At 41.7% G+C, this 17,780-nt stretch overlaps 1 protein-coding gene and 1 long non-coding RNA gene across 3 annotated transcripts in view; one reads left to right on the top strand and one right to left on the bottom strand.

Annotated features, from left to right (window-relative positions):
- LOC309350451 overlaps window positions 1-17,780 on the bottom strand; it is a 685,906-nt gene that overhangs the window by 79,117 nt on the left and 589,009 nt on the right. The gene's annotated exons all lie outside the window — the stretch shown is intronic.
- Window positions 1-17,780, top strand: part of LOC309350557 (uncharacterized protein) — a gene marked incomplete at its 3' end in the record, with an annotated part of 123,527 nt that overhangs the window by 46,844 nt on the left and 58,903 nt on the right. Inside the window, exon 2 of the mRNA XM_081877522.1 lies at window positions 5,999-6,082. Within this exon, the coding sequence (XP_081733648.1) occupies window positions 5,999-6,082 (84 nt within the window). The remainder of the gene's footprint in view (window positions 1-5,998; window positions 6,083-17,780) is intronic.

Here is a 17,780-nt window from a genome sequence, read left to right as displayed (position 1 = left end):
AGAGTGTAACTAGAGTTCTAAGTCTAACAAATCTAACAAATTCTAACTAGAGTGTAGTTAGAAGCTGCCCTCTAACTTTCTGGGGACCTGCACTTTGTCATGGCTTGTCATGGACTGGTTGGATGCAGAGGAATGGTGGAGGGAACCACCAAGGAAAGAAGGCTCAGAGCCAGGGGATTGGTGGTGGGATGATGATGAGTGGTCAGAGGGAGAAGAGAATGAAGACTGGGCAGAGGAGGTGTTGGAAGCTGAGGAGGTAACAGGGCTTCCTGAGCTGGGAGAGCCTGTGGCAGAGAGAAGTCCGCAATCAGAAGTTGAAGCTGAAGCTGAAGCTGAAGCAGGAGAGTGGGAGGAGGGAGCCAAGAGGCAGCGATGAGTCAGGCTGGTGAAGAGTCACAGGTGTCTCCACCTCCTGCTGCAACAAACTCCCCTCCTTGCCTTGTTTCCCAGAACCAGAAGAGGTATGAAAAGAGTAGAGGAGAGGTTGGCTGCATGCATGTAGACTCAATCTCCAATTGCTTGGAAAAAGACCTGGAGAGGAGACCTAGACTGTTTACTGCCGGCTCACTCTTTGACAAATCTTCAACATGGAGCTGAGCAGAGGATTCAGGTGACTTGCTGTTGCGTGCCTCTGTATCCAAGCCACACCAACATGGAAAGCCAGAGCATACAGTTGTGTAGAGAGCAGGTACTTATAGTCAGGGTCAGCCCAATACATTTTTGTTCCTGAGGCAAAGGAGAAGATCGTGCCTTCTCCTGCCATTCCATGAGTGGTTTGGCAGGTGAATCTTACTTCAACACTGGCAATGGGATAGCATCCTCAAGTGCACCTAAGGGCAGGAGGCTAGTTTAGGGAGCATATGATGGGCTGTGGCACACACATCACTGGTTTCCAACAGACAGAAATGGCTGGATGAATAGCTGGAGGGGCTTCTCCTGCTGCTCTCCATCATGTGCTGCCTTCATCATTTGCTCCCAAGGCAGTTGCCTCACTCTGCTTATTGGTAGGGCTAGCCTACCAATTTGGAACGTATTTCAAATGAGATCTTAGCCAAGGGGCAGAACATTAAAATCCTAGTGTTAAATCCATAATAAAGCATGATCAACAAAAGCAACAGTAAATGGATCAGCACAGAAAAGCCAGAGGTGAACTATTTCCCAAAGGCCACCTTAAAAGGGCAACTTTTTCATTTATTTCTGAAAACTAAAAGGGACGCATACTCATAGCTGTCAACTTTTCCCTTTTCTTGCGAGGAATCCTATTTGGAATAAGGGAATTTCCCTTAAAAAAAGGGAAACGTTGACAGCTATGCGCATACTGACCTCTCTCTTTAGAGAACCTCAGAACAACTGTGAAAGAGACCTCACATCTACAGATAATCTACCAGTCATACTTCCCCCAAAATCACCCTCACAACAACCCTCTGAGGCAGATTAGGCTGAGGCACTAGGTAACCTCACTAAGGTTACCTAGTGAGCCACGTGGTTTAGTGTGGGTTCTTGAACCCTGGTCTCCCAGGTCCTAGTCCAGCGCTCTAACCACTGCAGGCTTCCAACAGGGTACTCTGTCCTGATCTCAAGAAACAGGGTTAACTCGTTTCAGGAGATCTGCTCTTAGACTCCACTTAAACTACCCCTTGCATTTCTCCAACTTTTGTGTTGCAGTTTCCTAACCAATATGTGTGTTCCAAAATGCCTATATTAGTGAAAGTAACACTTGACTACATTACATTAGGGAAAAGTTCCCGCAAAAAAGAAAAAAAAAAGGAAAGAAAGAAAAGAAAAGCATCTTGGGCAAGGGCTGCATACAAAACTGCATGCATTAGGACAGGGGTCGGCAAGGCTTACCAGGCATGGGCCAGATCACTCCCACGAAGATCCTCCATGGGCTGGACCAGTGCAGTGAGACGCCCGAAATCGTGTCTGTGCATGTCTGCGGTGCTGGAAATCGCTTCTGCGCATGCCCAGATACTGAAAATCAGGGCCTGCGCAGAAGCGATTTCTGGCATCTGGGCATGTGCAGAAGTGATTTCTGGAGCCGTGGAAGAAAGTCCCTGCACCACACTGCGCCGCTTTAGTGCAGCATGCGGGGACTTGCCAAGCAGGCGGCTCAGTTTGGGGGTGGCTCGTGGGCCGGTTAAGCAGCCTCCGTGGGCCGCAGGTTAGGGACCCCTACGTTAGGAGAATGAGACCTCAAAGGCATGCAAATTGTCATGCAGACCTTTAAGATAAAATTATGCAAACTGATGGGGAAACGGGGCAAAGTGAATCACGAGAAAGTGAAACTTGCAGATTTGTCCACCCCTAGGCAAGAGCAGGTCTGCTGGAGGGAAGGACTTTCCCAGACAGCATATCTGCTGCAGCTGTTTGTCTGCTTCACATGGCAATCTAGAGCAATTACTAACCAGATTACCAACCAGTTGTTAATTGTCTGCCTATTTGAGGTGTGAGCAGTGCACCTCCAAATAGCCATGGCAGAACATCCCAGGAATAAATGAAAGAGAAAGACAAAGAAGGGTAGCTTATGCCTCATTTTTCCCTGGTGAAAGGTGTGTGCGCACATGCAGCCCCCAGTGTGATACAAGCACACTTCATGGCTCTCTGCACAGTTTTTCCTTCCTCTTTCCATTATAGGCACTGCCTCATATGGCCCTCGAGGTCTGTGCGAACTGCTAGTCAAGCCACAATTCCTTAAAAGGACCTGAGCAATTGACTGTATTAATGAAACAATTAAATTGTGCTCCTTCTATCGTGTCACAATCTAATCCAGGCTCTGCTCTGCTTCGCAAAGGATGATACAGAAAATTCTGGGAACTGCATGAAGTCTAATCGCTTTGGGCACTTCCCCCCCCCCTGCCCCCATGAACGCAATAGTAAAAAAGAAAAAGGAAAGAAAGAATTGGGCCCCATACCCCAGCCCAATGAATCAAAAGAAAATAAATCAGCAGACAAATGCTTAAACCCCCTAAGGGCTTTCAGCCTCTTTCAGTTTTTGCAGTTGTTTATACTAGAATGCTCCCCCCCCCCTTTATAAAAAGAAAAAGAAAACCCTGTGATACAACTCCAATCCATAAGAAAAGTATTTCTATAATTTCCAGAGGCAATTGGGAAAGTTACAGCAGATTTTAGAGCTGAAGGCTCAGTTCATTCAGGAACAATGCCAGATCATTATTCTTGGCTTTCTAAAGTTTGAAAATAGCTTAGGGGCATGAGATGTTATGCACTGCTTGCAATATATTGCAAAGAAATACCTATCTTGTCAATCAAATGATGTTTGTGTAGCTCAACTGAGTTTTGTTTTTGTTAGCTGCTCTTTAAAAAAAGCAGAGTTTGAAGATCGGCTGCCCCTTATCATCAGCAATGAGACTAACTCCGGGTTGCAACACACAGACCACAAGGATGACACATCTTGGCACTGATGCACAGAGGCCCATAGGCACAGTCTTCTCTTACCAAATGCAGTCATCATGGCATGTGTGTCTCCTGGAGCTATTTAACTTATTAAGCCAACAACTACTTAAAATGGCAGGTTGCTCTTGGAAAAAATCAACTTGCTGATTTCTGTCTGTACAAGATCCCATTTGATGCACATAAATTCTGAGAAAATCTATGCCTAGAGCAACAATCCATCTCTGGGAGACTAGAAGAAGTGTTCTGAAGCATTCCTTGGAAATCATCTTTATTCACAATCGGCAAATGCAACAGGGACAAATCATTTGGGATCTGCTAAGGTGTGAGGGCAAGGATGTTGACTGATGGTGACCAATCCTTGACAGCAGTTGGCAACAGCACTGCTATTTCTGCATTAGTATTCTACAAAGAAGTCAGAAATGGGACACATGGCACTTGGCACTTATATGGAGTGCTTCTCTGCCATATCCATAGGAGCCAACTCTGAAGAGGCTTCAAAAAAAGCTCAACAACTTTTGTGTCTCGACTTTCACTTATTGAAATATGGCAACCCTAGGCAACATAGGATGAAAATCCTCACTGTATGACCCCAGTGCACTCTTAGATGACTGCCCAATTCAGATGTTTGCAGTCATGATAGAGTCCAGGATGCAGGAACCTCTTATCCTGATGAACAACTTCCCTGGGAGTCAGGGTGGCCAGAAGAAAAAGGCCTTGGGTAGCTGCTTATAATAAGTGACTAGCTTCTCTTGAGCCAAGCCCCAGTAGAGAAGGCCAACTATAAAGTTCACAAGGTACCAGCTACTTAACTAGAAAGATCCACTGTGCATAGCCCGCTTCCATGCACTGATAATGACAACTTTCCTGTACCAGATTCCTTCACTTCACAAGGCAAGCACCTAATCCTTTAAAGCTTCTGACTATAGTGATAAGTGGTAAGTAATTCCATTATACTGACATGGTGAAAGCATAGGATTTGAATGTGCTTATACCTCTCCATCAGGTCAAGCCACTAAGATTAGTAAATGGGAAAGATCATTGATGCCATGACTTGTCATTCAAAGGAATTGCTGGTGAACTTTAGAAGTGTCATCTGCAGGTCATATTTGAAATTTATTTATTTTTTTAAAAATTATCACTTAGATGAACAACTTGAACCAATAAGAAGGGACCAAGACAGTGGCTTTTCTTGCACATTCTCTGTCCATAAAATCTTACTCTAGTATAAATGTTTTCTTTGTTGGTTGGGTTCATTCTACATGGGGCCCCTCCAGTCTGGTGTTTTATTGTTTGTGTATTCTTGACACAATAAAAAGTTCATTAGTTGTGGATTATTTTGCTTTAGTTATGTGACACTAAATGCTGATGTCCAGAAGGGCTCTACCATGAGAAAAGTGGGACAAAAATAAACTAGAATTATATTTGTGTTATAAAGGTTTTTGGGATTTCAGCAGGAGATTACAGGATATGCCCTCCATGGAAATGAAGCTGTGAGATCTCATGTCCGCCCAATAGCACCATGAACACAAACAATCATGAATACACAATAAAAAAGGATGACTATGAATGTCTGATCTTTCTGGCAACAACCAGTGGAAAGAACCACCACCTTCTTCACTGTACATAGTGCATATTTGGGAGATGAAAGAATAGGCAGAAAGAGAATGCAAAAACAGATCTGGAAGCTAGGAACTGTACTCAGAGTAACACAAATTAACTCTTCACCACAAACTAAGAAGGAAACACATCTTTCAGTTACTTCTCATACTTATGGCCATGGATTTCACACCTACAATGCAACGGGGGCTGGGACTATGGAGGTGTTGGGAGGCAATATTTCTGAAATGTAGGTAGCAGGTTTTGCCTTCGTCTTTATTTTTCACCCCACCAAATCCAAACAAATTCAAGCAACATAGGAACCAACTGAGGCATAGTTTACTGCACTAGCACAACATCTCTATAGGGAGGAGGCATGTGGGTGGAGGTATTGGTATACCAGTGAAGTGACCTAGTCTTAATGCATTTGAGAATGCAGTAAATTACATTTTAAGAGCATTGGTACGGTAGCAGTATTGTTTATGCAAGCCTTTAGTATGTCCTAGTTATGCCTTAACATCTTGTGCTGATTAAAAGCAGGAATCCACATGAAAACTTGAAATAATCAGTGAAAAGGAAATGGGAATAATAGGAGCTATTTCCTTTCTTTCCATTTTATGTTCCTGCTCCGATATGAGTATCTAGCAGTCCCTTGTAGCTTTGCAAGAGCCATCTCAACTGTATGCCTTTTTTTATCTAGGTTTAGCCTTAATGTTGCAAGGATATCTCTCATGTCCCCATCACTTTGATGAATGAGCAAATTTTGCCACAGAAACTCCTGGCATGACAAAGCCTTCCTAGATCTGTTAGGATTCTTGTATGCACAGTATGCAATTCTCAAACGGAATGGCTCTTATTTTTGTTACATTTTATGTAGGCCAGATCACTGAAGTGTTTCAGTTGCCAAGATCTGTGTCCTGAGAAATAATTGCGTGGGCTGTTGCAAATTTCCTCCTCTTTTTTTAATAAAAAAATTGTATTGATGTTTCAGATATAAAGAGCAAAAACAGAAAACAAGGAAGAAGGCAGCTCCCTCTACAACTTCTCGTCAGGGATCACATTTCTCATCCCAAAGGTATATTTTCCTCTTCCATTTACTGAGCTCCAATTTTTGAAATTTTATTAAACTATCAGTTTTGGGTACAACAAGGCAATTCACTTGAGGAGAGTATGAGATAATCTGAACATGGAGGAAAGTGCCTAAACAAACATATTCTAGAAGCAGAGGCAGACTCTTCTTCATTCACTTTCAGTCTACCACCCCAACCAGCAAGCTTTGCCTATTTTTTCTGCTGCTCTGGAGGCCCCGCTCCCTTCATTTGATTGCTTAACAGCAAGGATTAAAATTCCTTAACTACAGCAAATTTTCTTTATCTGCCTTAGAAGGTTGCCTCCATGCTTTGCTTTCTAACTTCCTTTACAAATGTACTTACTTAAAAATAAAGCTAAGAGTCCAGGCTCTCTGCTGGCTTGGGGCAGTACATGTGTACCCCACAGTCAATGTCTTTGACTACAACTCCCATCATCCCTGACTATTAGCAATGTTCTTTGGGACTAATGGGAATGGGAATTCATTAACATCTGGAGTTCCACAGCTTCCTCATCCCCTGAATATAGAGAACAAAACTTATGAGAATGAGATGTTACAGATAGGTAGCCGTGTTGGTCTGCCATGGTCAAAACAAAATAAAAAAATTCCTTCCAGTAGCACCTTAAAGACCAACTGAGTTAGTTCTAGGTATGAGCTTTCGTGTGCATGCACACTTCTTCAGATACACATGTGTATCTGAAGAAGTGTGCATGCACACGAAAGCTCATACCTAGAACTAACTCAGTTGGTCTTTAAGGTGCTACTGGAAGGAATTTTTTTATTTTGTTTTGAGAATGAGATGGATATTCAAGAGCTGAGCTAAAATGGCCTTCCTTGTTCTGCTACTCATTTTGGGTGGTGGAGGAACAGGAGAGGTGGCCATTTTGGAAGCTACCAAATATTGGAGGAGGAAACTACTGCCATTAATATTTTGGGGGAGGGCATTTACCCTTTCTCTCTCACACACACAGCTTGAAAATAAATCGGGGTGAATTCATTGGTGTGATCAGCAGCTGGACACCCTTATTTTTTTCCTTTAAAGACGCTGGCTGGCACTGTCTTAAATCAAGACACAGTATTGTCCCAATGTCGTCTGGAAGCAAAATAACGCAGTTTGCAGCTGGCTGTCCCAAACAGCTCCCCCTCTCTCTTGATGTTTACAGACAGAAACAGTATTTCTGAACTGTGGGGAAAGAATGAAGGTACTAAAAGCTAAATACTTCCTGTGAAACAGTTCAGCTGCTATTTTAAGAGACAAAATACACTAGTCAACCCACTCATGGTATTGACAAATTTGATAATTCTCACTGAGATATCTGGAATTTATATGGTTAAAAGGATGTAATTTTGCTTTCATGAAATCCAGTGGTATTTATTACAACACATTTCCTTTTCCTGTGTTCATTCTGACCTAAAGGTTATTAGAAGTGGGGTCTACAGATTACATATTAAACATAAGTATGAAGCACATACCTTGTTAACTTCATTCAAGAATATGTTTCTGTCTCAACACGATTGATCATGGTTTTCTAACATCCTCTGAAGGTCTGCAAAGCATCAGCAAGCCCATGTTGGTTGACATTTAAATCCTTGGGAGCTATTCAAACAAAATAAAGGTTCTTCTATTAATAACTGTTTTATGTAGCTGAAATGGCTCACTGTAGAGGTTGTGATGACATCCATATCCCTACTCCCAACCTTTTTATTTTCCCTGATGCTTTCTCAATCAAGAACTGAAGTCTTGCTCTTATGAGCCCTTAGTATTTCTTAGCATCCTGTTAGTGTAGTTCTGTATTTCATAATAATGTAGATATTACCTAGCACTGAAGGAAGGTGAGTGATATGCATCTTATATACAGAATATAAGAAAGTGGATCTATTTTTTCAATGTAGTGACAATTTCAGTCTTGAATCAGACACCACACTTATTGAAGATGTTTGGTTCCCCCTACCCCAGTCTTTTACGTCTGGTTGCATTTAGCAGTTGACCATCACAGTAACACTTGCTGGGTATTTTTAAAGTAATCATACATATATTTCTGATTGACACAGAAGAACAGCAGGTTGCGCTGTCCAGGTCATTGGACCATAGTGAATCAGGCTTTGGGGGTTGTGTGTGTGTGTGTGTGTGTATACGTGTGTGTGTGTGTGTGTGTGTGTGTGTATGTGGCAGGTGAGCAGTTCCTACCTTCACAGTCCATTTAAATCAGTAAACATAGTGCAACAGTTCAATGAAAGAATAAAAAATACCAGAAAGCAAAAACAAAATACCTAAATTAGGAACCTGTAACCCTCCAGATATTATTGGTCCTCAACTCTAGTAAACTCTGACTATTGATCACGCTGGCAGGGACTGAAGGGAATTAAAACTCAACACCAGCTTGCCAGACTCTAGGGTTGTGCGCTCATCTCACTCTAGAGGCCGGGAGCCAGCGCTGTCCGCAGACACTTCCGGGTCATGTGGCCAGCGTGACAAGCTGCATCTGGTGAGCCAGCGCAGCACACGGAACGCCCTTTACCTTCCCGCCAGTAAGCGGTCCCTATTTATCTACTTACACCCGGGGGTGCTTTCGAACTGCTAGGTTGGCAGGCGCTGGGACCGAACGACGGGAGCGCACCCCGCCGCGGAGATTCGAACCGCCGACCATGCGATTGGCAAGTCCTAGGCGCTGAGGTTTTACCCACAGCGCCACCCGCGTCCCTACAGCTTGTCAATAGCCTTCTGAAATTGTTGTGCTCAGAACTGGACACAGTATTCTAGGTGTGGTCTGACCAACACAGAATAGAATGGTGCCTATTACCTCCCTTGATCTGGACACTATACAGTGATGCAGCCTAGAATAGCATTAGTATTTTTGCAGATACATCATGCTGTTGAGCTTGTGGCCTACTAAGAACCCTTTTCACATATACTACTGGCAAGCCAGGTGTCCCTCATCTTATATTTGTGCAGCTGGTTTCTGTTTAGGTCAGAGATGGGGACTCTGTGGCCCTCCAGTTGTTGTGTTGTCATCAGTCATGGATGCTTTAGTTGAAATTCTTGTGTTGCGGGGGGTTGGACTAGATGGCCTCGGGATCCCTTCAAAACTCTACAATTCAATGTTTCTATAATCCTTTGGCAGGAGGAGCTGCCATACTGAAAATTCATTTGGAAGCTATTCCAAGGCTGGTGATTAAAATAAAGAATATCCATTATGCCCTACATTACACTTTTTGTAAAAAATGGGCTAAAATAAGAGAGAGAGATTGCAACCTTACCATGAAGATAGCAGTCCTCAATGGATTGTCTTACTTCCTTTAACAAAGCCAGGTGGAGAGCTGAAGCCATCCCTGCCCTACACTCCTCTGTCTAGGCCAGAGAGATTTATATAACCCTCGTTCTGTCATGATTAGTCTCAGCTGGGTCAGCTTCTGCAGGCTTAAATTAACCCCATATGAACCAAAAAGAGGAACATACGGTACCTTTTGACAATCCATTCTTTAGCAACAAAAAGGATTTCCTCCAAGTGCTAATTATTGCTATGGCTGATTTTTTTTTTTTTTTTTTTTTAGGACCTAGACACACACACACACATTTCAGTGGGGCACTTTTGAATATAATTATTACAATATAATTATGGAATACAAAAGCTTATGCCATAATGCATTTGCTGGTCTTTAAAATGCCACAAGACTCTTGTTTTTGCTGTAATTATTGCAATTTAGTATGTGAAAAGATATTTTTAAACAAAATTTACATTCAGAACAGTACTAGACAGTCATTGTTGTTGTTGTTGCTTAGTTGTTTAGTCGTGTCCGACTCTTCGTGACCCCATGGACCAGAGCACACCAGGCACTTCTGTCTTCCACTGCCTCCCGCAGTTTGGTCAAACTCATGCTGGTAGCTTCGCGAACACTATCCAACCATCTTGTCCTCTGTCGTCCCCTTCTCCTTGTGCCCTCCATCTTTCCCAACATCAGGGTCTTTTCCAGGGAGTCTTCTCTTCTCATAAGGTGGCCAAAGTATTGGAGCCTCAACTTCAGGATCTGTCCTTCCAGTGAGCACTCAGAGCTGATTTCCTTAAGAATGGAGAGGTTTGAGCTTCTTGCAGTCCATGGGACTCTCAAGAGTCTCCTCCAGCACCATAATTCAAAAGCATCAATTCTTCAGCGATCAGCCTTCTTTATGGTCCAGCTTTCACTTCCATACATCACTACTGGGAAAACCATAGCTTTTACTATATGGACCTTTGTTGGCAAGGTGATGTCTCTACTTTTTAAGATGCTGTCTAAGTTTGTCATTGCTTTTCTCCCAAGAAGCAGGTGTCTTTTACTTTCGTCACTAGACAGTCATAGATAAAGGTAAAGGGACCCCTGATCATTAGGTCCAGTCGTGGCTGACTCTGGGGTTGCGGCGCTCATCTCGCTTTATTGGCTGAGGGAGCTGGCGTACAGCTTCTGGGTCATGTGGCCAGCATGACTAAGCCGCTTCTGGTGAACCAGAGCAGCACACGGAAATGCCGTTTACCTTCCCACCAGAGCGGTACCTATTTATCTACTTGCACTTTGACGTGCTTTCGAACTGCTAGGTTGGCAGGAGCAGGGACCAAGCAATGGGAACTCACCCTGTTGTGGGGATTCGAACCACTGACCTTCTGATCGGCAAGCCCTAGGCTCTGTGGTTTAACCCACAGTGCCACCTGCGACAGTCATAGATCAAGGAAATTCAAGTACTACTCCATCATTTTTAGTTTAGAAGGAAACCTAGTGTGGTATAGTGGTTAGAGCACTCAACCTTGGGTTTCCATATGTTGTTGGACTACAACTCTCATCATCCCTGATCACTGATCTTGCTAGCTAGGAATGATGGGAGTTGTAGTAGTCCAACAACATCTGGGGATCCAAGGTTGAGAAAGGCTGGGTTAGAGTGTCAAATGAGGACTTGGGAGACCAGGGTTCAAATTCCCACTTAATTATGACACTTGCTGGGTGACCATGAGCCATTCACTGCCCTCAGCCTAACCAACCTCACACAGCTGTAATGGGGATAATATGAGGGAAGAAGTAAACCATGCACTCCACTTTGAGCTCATTGGAGAAAAAGGTAGTTCAGTTGGTTAGAATGTGGTGCTGATAAAACCGTGGTTCCAAGTTCAATTTCCACATGGGACAGCTGCATATTCCTGCACTGCAGGGAGTTGATCCTCAGGGTCCTTTCCAAATCTACAATTCTATGAAATGCAATCAATCAATCAGTCAATCAATCAATCAATCAATCATGTCTGTGCATTTGCAGCTGGGCAAAAACTGCACAATTATGGATACCATCATTTATAAAATTCACATCTCTTTATTGACTCTATTTTATTTGTCTATTATTTGCTGATTTAATTATTTCATTGTTTGAAGGCCACAACACTTGCAAGTACATACACTGCTGTGTGTGATATATTGCCATGAAGCATATCATGGTGTGGCATGGGATTTTGCAGAAGAATAAAAATAGTTCACAGGTTTTAAAATTATAAAGTGATAGAATTTATCTTTGGCTTTGCAAGTTCCACGGAAGCATTAAAAGAAGTGGAGAAGACATATAACATGAATTAAAAGATGCCACCTTTAGCAGAAGAGCGAGAGCAAGAATGATTGACAGTAGGAGAGCGGAATGAAATGTTGGGCAGGGTTAGAATGAGTGACAGGTTGAGAGTGAGACAGATGAAAGTGAGATAATGAAGGCATATTAAAACAAGCACATCCGTTGAGAAAAAGAGTTCTGTATAGGAAATTAGAACTATGAGTATTCTGTATAAAATGACTACATGTTCTGTATGCTATATTTCTGGATTCTAAGGTATCAGATCCAGAATGGAATCCTGACAAAGGGACTTTACCCATTACTCTACACCATTTCCCCCATTAAAGTTGTCACTGCCAAGCTGCTGTTTGCCCCATATGTGAATGAAATTTTCAGGTATTATACAACTACCTGTATGTTCTCTCTTCCACCCACCACCCAATAAATCTCAACTTCAGCATAGTAGGATTGTCTTTGCACTGTTCAATCAAACAAATGTTTACAATGCACTTGTTGGCAGTTATGGGGAATATATACAACATTAAGAAACACTGTAGAAAGCTAGCAGTTGACTGGACGGAATAGCTTCAATGGAATACCAAACCATTTAAAATGCCCCCAGCCACCCCCAAAGGCTACCTATTTCTTAGAATGTGTTGATTTTTTAAGATCTGAAATTCTATGGCACAGCTGGGATTTAATCAACCCTGTCGCATAAATCTCATGGCCTCATTTCTGTACTGAAGTTTTTGTTGAGAAAGAAAAAGAAAAGAGAACTAGGGGAGCTATCTCAAAGGAACTAAAAGCAGTACTGGAGGTATCTTCCCTGCAGGCACCCGCTCCCCCAAAATAGGCCAGAATTTACTTTAGGTCAAAAGAAAACTGCTGATCTGGAAATAATAGTACATTCCGGAAAGGCCCAGCTGTCACCTCTCACCTCACAGCTGCTCTACGTTATTGCAACAAGGAAACTAAACAAAACAAAAGCTCCAAAAGTATTATGGCAATGATTATTCCTGTGGCAATACTGCATCTCCATGGTATTTGTAATTAGTAATTTTCTTCAACAGAGTTATCAAGGATTAAACAATTACTTTGCCTTGGCAGCTCACTGGTAAGCAGGAATGATGTTCATTTAGGCACCAGTAAATGCATCAGGGTCAATTTACCATCCCTATCCCAACCACTGTGGAGCCAGCCTACAGATGGAAGCCCAAACATGTGTAAGCTCCTGTATGAGGTATCCGGAACCCTGGAAAGTGGAAAAATCTGCAATCACACATGACACCAGTCTATCTGTTCCACAGACTCATCCATACTTAAATCAATGCCTGAAGATGGTTATTACCTTCCATGATCATATAAGCCTAGGACAATGGAATAGGAGGAAGTGAGGCCAGACATTTGACCCAGGACAGCCAGGAAATGGTCTGCAATGGACCAAAGGACTCCAGTATTCTGAAGGCCAGGCCTGTAAAGACAGGCAGCCCAGCTCAGGATGCTTGGGCTAACCTTCCACATCAAGTTGAAAGAAATAATAGCAGCCCCAGTTAGAGATACCCTGGAACTGAGAGGTAGTCAGGATGAAGACATTACAAACGGACATAAAGAACAGGCTGTAAGCTGTCTCTCTATACATGAATTTGAAGAACTTATAGACTTTAAACAAATAAACAAATATGAAATAACATGACACAAGGGAGGAGGAGTTGGTCAGGGAATTGTTTCAATCTGCACATCTGCACAATCTGCACAACATATATTTTAGTTCAGTGCATGCATTTTATAGTTTCAATGAGTATAAAAGGGGAGGGCTTTTGGGCTAGGGGAGGGATCCCACTGGCAGAAGATGGAGGCAACATTTGGGCCACTACATCTCCCAGAACAGTGTGCAAGATTGCACTGAAAGCTGCAGGAAGGAGTTAGCAAAGGTGACCTCTATCACATTCATCGACAGGATACAAAAGTAATAAATCAATCAATAATACATATATATAGGACATCCCTTCTATTCATCTTCTAAGCAAGGCCTGTTAGTATAAGATTTTATTTAGCAAATCCCTTTTTTCTTGTTATTAATCTTCAGCTTTTAGGAATTGGCTAACTTATAAATCTAAACAAGCAAACAAATCTACCCATTCTAGGGGGCGGGAGGTGGGGAGGGGTAGGAAGCAGAGTAGTTGGGAGTTTTGTCCCTGTGGTTTTAACCAGCTTCACCTCTCTCACACACTGCATGCCAGCAGACAAATCCAGCAGGACTGAGCAGGTGCCATCTCTGAAATCTAGTAGGATTAGGTTTTACTTGTAGTTTAACAGGCATTGAGATATATTATCCCCTGAAACATTTCAATGTCAAGCTCTTAAAGATTTATCTAGCTTAAACAAATCATAGGGCGTTGCTAAGGGAGATACGGTAACAGAAGTGTTGTAACATTTCCGATGAAGGCATTGTTGACATGTCAGGTTTATACGGATGGCATTTGATGTGATTTCCTTTCATATGTTGCAGCAGAGCTTAGCCTTCCTTTCCAAACAAACTGTAAAGATACCTGTCAAACATTATAGAGAACCTTGGAAGTGAGAGTGCTTGGTGTTTGTGCTAGGTCAAAAACAGAGAATGAACATTTGGCTCCATATGCCCGAGGCAGCTTTTGTTGTTGTTGTAAGACATAGTAATTAAAATAAAGGGGGTTGTTTTATGATAGGATTTTGGAGCAGGGCTTTTCCTAATAACCTTGAATAATAAAAATGACTGTGTGCAGCTGATTGAGGAATTAAAACATACACTGGATCTGACCTGCCAAGATTATTCTCTGCAAACTCTAACATGTCCAGTATATTGACATTCGTGAAGGTCATGCTTTAAAAGAAAGGTGAACCTCAGATACAGTACATACTCATTGTGCACATATTAAAAGCACATAATACATTTCTTATATTCCGCAGCAAAGCTGAACCTTCTCCAAGACCTAGAGTGTCATATTTATTGCTTATCCCCAAGGATGGGGATTTAGCATTTGGATAGCTAATAGGAACAGAATGTTTTCATCTATGACTAATGCAATGGCTAAGTGCTGGATTCCAACTGGAACCCAGACCTATTGGGATAAAACAAATTGGGATATTAGGAAGATAACACTGGAACTTCTCTCAACCCTGTCAAAGTGGGAACACAGCCGTCTTTCCAGAGATGTTCTCCAGTGACAATCCAGAAGTAGTTGATAGTTCTCATTCAGTATATTAAACTCCCATTTGGGATTGTTTTTGTTTTAAGTATGCATGGACTGGGGTAGATATGAAAATCACTGGGAATGTGAATAATGACAACAACAATAAAGGGAGCATATAGTATTATTCAATGTAGTGAGAAGCTGTCAAAATGAATTGTGAGTTATATAAGATGAAGACATGGGGCAAATCTACACTGGTCAGTTATAACATTAAAAATCCATTACAAAAATGTGACACCAGAGGATGTTGTAGAGCAGCAATCCGTTGTCAATGGAAAATTGCATTGGGAGCCATATTATTATTTTCTAAGCATTTTTATAGATCAGTGTAGACCTAGCCTTAGTGTAAAATAAATGATGAGATAAGAACCAAGTATCTGTAGATCTGTGAAATAAGTTGCATTCTAAAATTAATCCACACAGTATTTCTTTTTGAATGATTCTCTGCCTGTGGTCCAGGAAGAAAACAGGGCTAATGTGGTAATGAGTAAAAACCTCTTGGTGATGCCTCTTAACAGTTGCTATATGGGCAAAAGTCCACAGGAAGAGTCCGCACCTAGGGTAGAGGCATGGTTGGTGATAAGAGATTGGGACTTGGCAGTGGCTGCACTAATATTGTGGAATACTTGGCCCATGAAGCAAAGATGGCGCTCTCTGCCTGCTTTTACCAGCTGATAAAGACATAATTTTAGGCAGGCTTTTGTCTACTAAGTATTATCTGAGAATGCCATTTTCATCCGTGGTAATTACCGCTTTATGTAACTTTTAGTGTTTTGTTTGCATCTTACTGTATTTTGATGTTAAACTGGATCTGTATATGTGTGTGTGTGTGTAGGCTTGCCATGCACGATGGAAAAAGCAGTAGAAACAGCTCAAGAAACTTATTTTTATGTTAGGTTTCCCCCCCAAAAGCTCAACAATTTTGGGGTCTTCCTTTATGGAATATGGCAGCCCGAGTGTTTTAGGTTATCTATCCTTGTTTTTGAACTTGTTTTTAAAAGTCATTTTTTATAAGTTCTTTTTTCTGGAAAAAGAAACTAATAAACAAGACCAACAATTATAATAACTAGTTGTAAACCAACCTGTGTGGTACATAGAGGCTAGAATGGTGGGACAAGAATTCCTATATAAAGAAATATAAATCAATCCTTAGCCAAAGCATGTCTGTGTTGGGGCTTTACATTAAGGAGATTCTGGCTCTGGGAAATAATCCAAAGGAAGGAAGGAGTGGAGTGGAGTGACAAGGAGCCAAGTAGACTAGAAAGACGATGACTTTCCTTCTGTTCCTGAGAAGCTGGCAAGTGCATCAATCTCCGACTGATTTCTCTTCCAATGGAGGCAAATGTGGTAAGCTACCTAGGCTGCAGTTCAGAAGGTTCAGTATTGGCTATGTTGTGACTCAATTTGAACAATTGCATCTCAGTTTAATAAGCTAAGATACGTGCAAGACTTTAGCCTCTTCTCTCCTCCCATTGCTGTGCCTGAAGGAAATGAGCAAGTGTCTTATTAACCATGGTTTCCTGTTTCACCCAAATCAGCAAACTATGGTTGCCTAATGCAGAACACAGTTTGAAGTGGGTTTATGCTCTTGGATTGTTACAATAACCATAGTTGTCCATTTCAGATGAAACAGGAAACAGGTTTATTAAAGACTGCCTACTTTTCATTCAGACATGCTGTGGAGAGGGGACAGAAGATGCTGAGCATGTGGGCAGGTCTTGTCCATAGCTCAGTTTATTAAACTATAGGATCCAAACCCATCCAATGCCTCACAAATATATTCAAGAAGTTCAATATTGTCAACCAGCTGAAAAACTGTGAAAAGATCAGGCTTTCTGTTTATTAATTACAACACTTTTAAACAAATCTAATGCCAAGCTACCTCAACTTTTAGCAGTTGTCCTTTATGTTAAAGGACTGTGAATCAGAGTGACTTTAAAATTGCTCATTATTTGTGAATCACTATTTTTAAACAAAGGAAAAACAGGATTTATTGAGAGTATGTGTACTCTATGTCTAAATTTATTCTCTAAATGAGCTTTCCTCATCTGTTTTTTCATCTGTAAGGAACTAAAACTAGCTGAAAGATTGCTCCAGTAAGTCTTGATTCACCCGTCTTATTAAGCATTGAAGCCTTGGCTGTAATATGAATACATCCATATGCTGTTTCTCTTTCTCCCATCTGGAATTATAGCAAAGCATGCTGAGATGTTACCATGGCTATGTAATAACAACCAATTGCATTTGACTGTCTTTCTGCCATACGATCTGTTTTGAGTTTGGAATATTTGCTGGAAGGAGTGATGGCTCTATGACTTCTGAGTCATATTTATGAAATGCAAAATGTTTTCACAGGACTCCTCTTAGAACCATAATAAAACAACGAAGACCAAGTAGCCAACCATCTCCTATAATAGGGTGCACTGCCATGTAGAATGTGTGTGGGAAAGCAGAACCATGTGTGCCTGATTTTTTTTAAAATCTTCTCAGTATAATGAGAAGCCAGAGTAGCAAATTCAGGGTTTGTTTAATGACAAGGAGTGAGACTTTAACACCAGTGTTGGATTAACATCCAGGCTAAGCATGTTATAGGACAGCGTCCTGGACAAACTGAGGTCACAATGTTCTTGGAATGTGAGGTGGGCCTCAATAGGAAGTGTGAGGACACTCTTAGGTTAGTCGATGCTAGTAGGGAAGAAATGTCAACTAAACTCAATCAGCTTGTGTAACAGTAGGGCCATAGTCCATGTGCTTTTAACTGACCAATTATTACAAACTGGTCTGTCCTGGTGCTCAGGTTAGTGACCTGCGTGTCTTTTAAGACAACATGGAAGCTAAATAAGCAAAACATCCATGCATATTCAATTTAGAAGGGAGGAGTGTGATTTTTCTACCTATA

The sequence above is a fragment of the Podarcis erhardii genome, assembly GCF_964252035.2.
Source record: "Podarcis erhardii genome assembly, chromosome: 9".
NCBI lineage: Eukaryota > Metazoa > Chordata > Lepidosauria > Squamata > Lacertidae > Podarcis > Podarcis erhardii.
The sequence above is the reverse complement of the archived record's forward strand: the minus strand, read 5'-3'. Positions and strand labels throughout refer to the sequence as shown.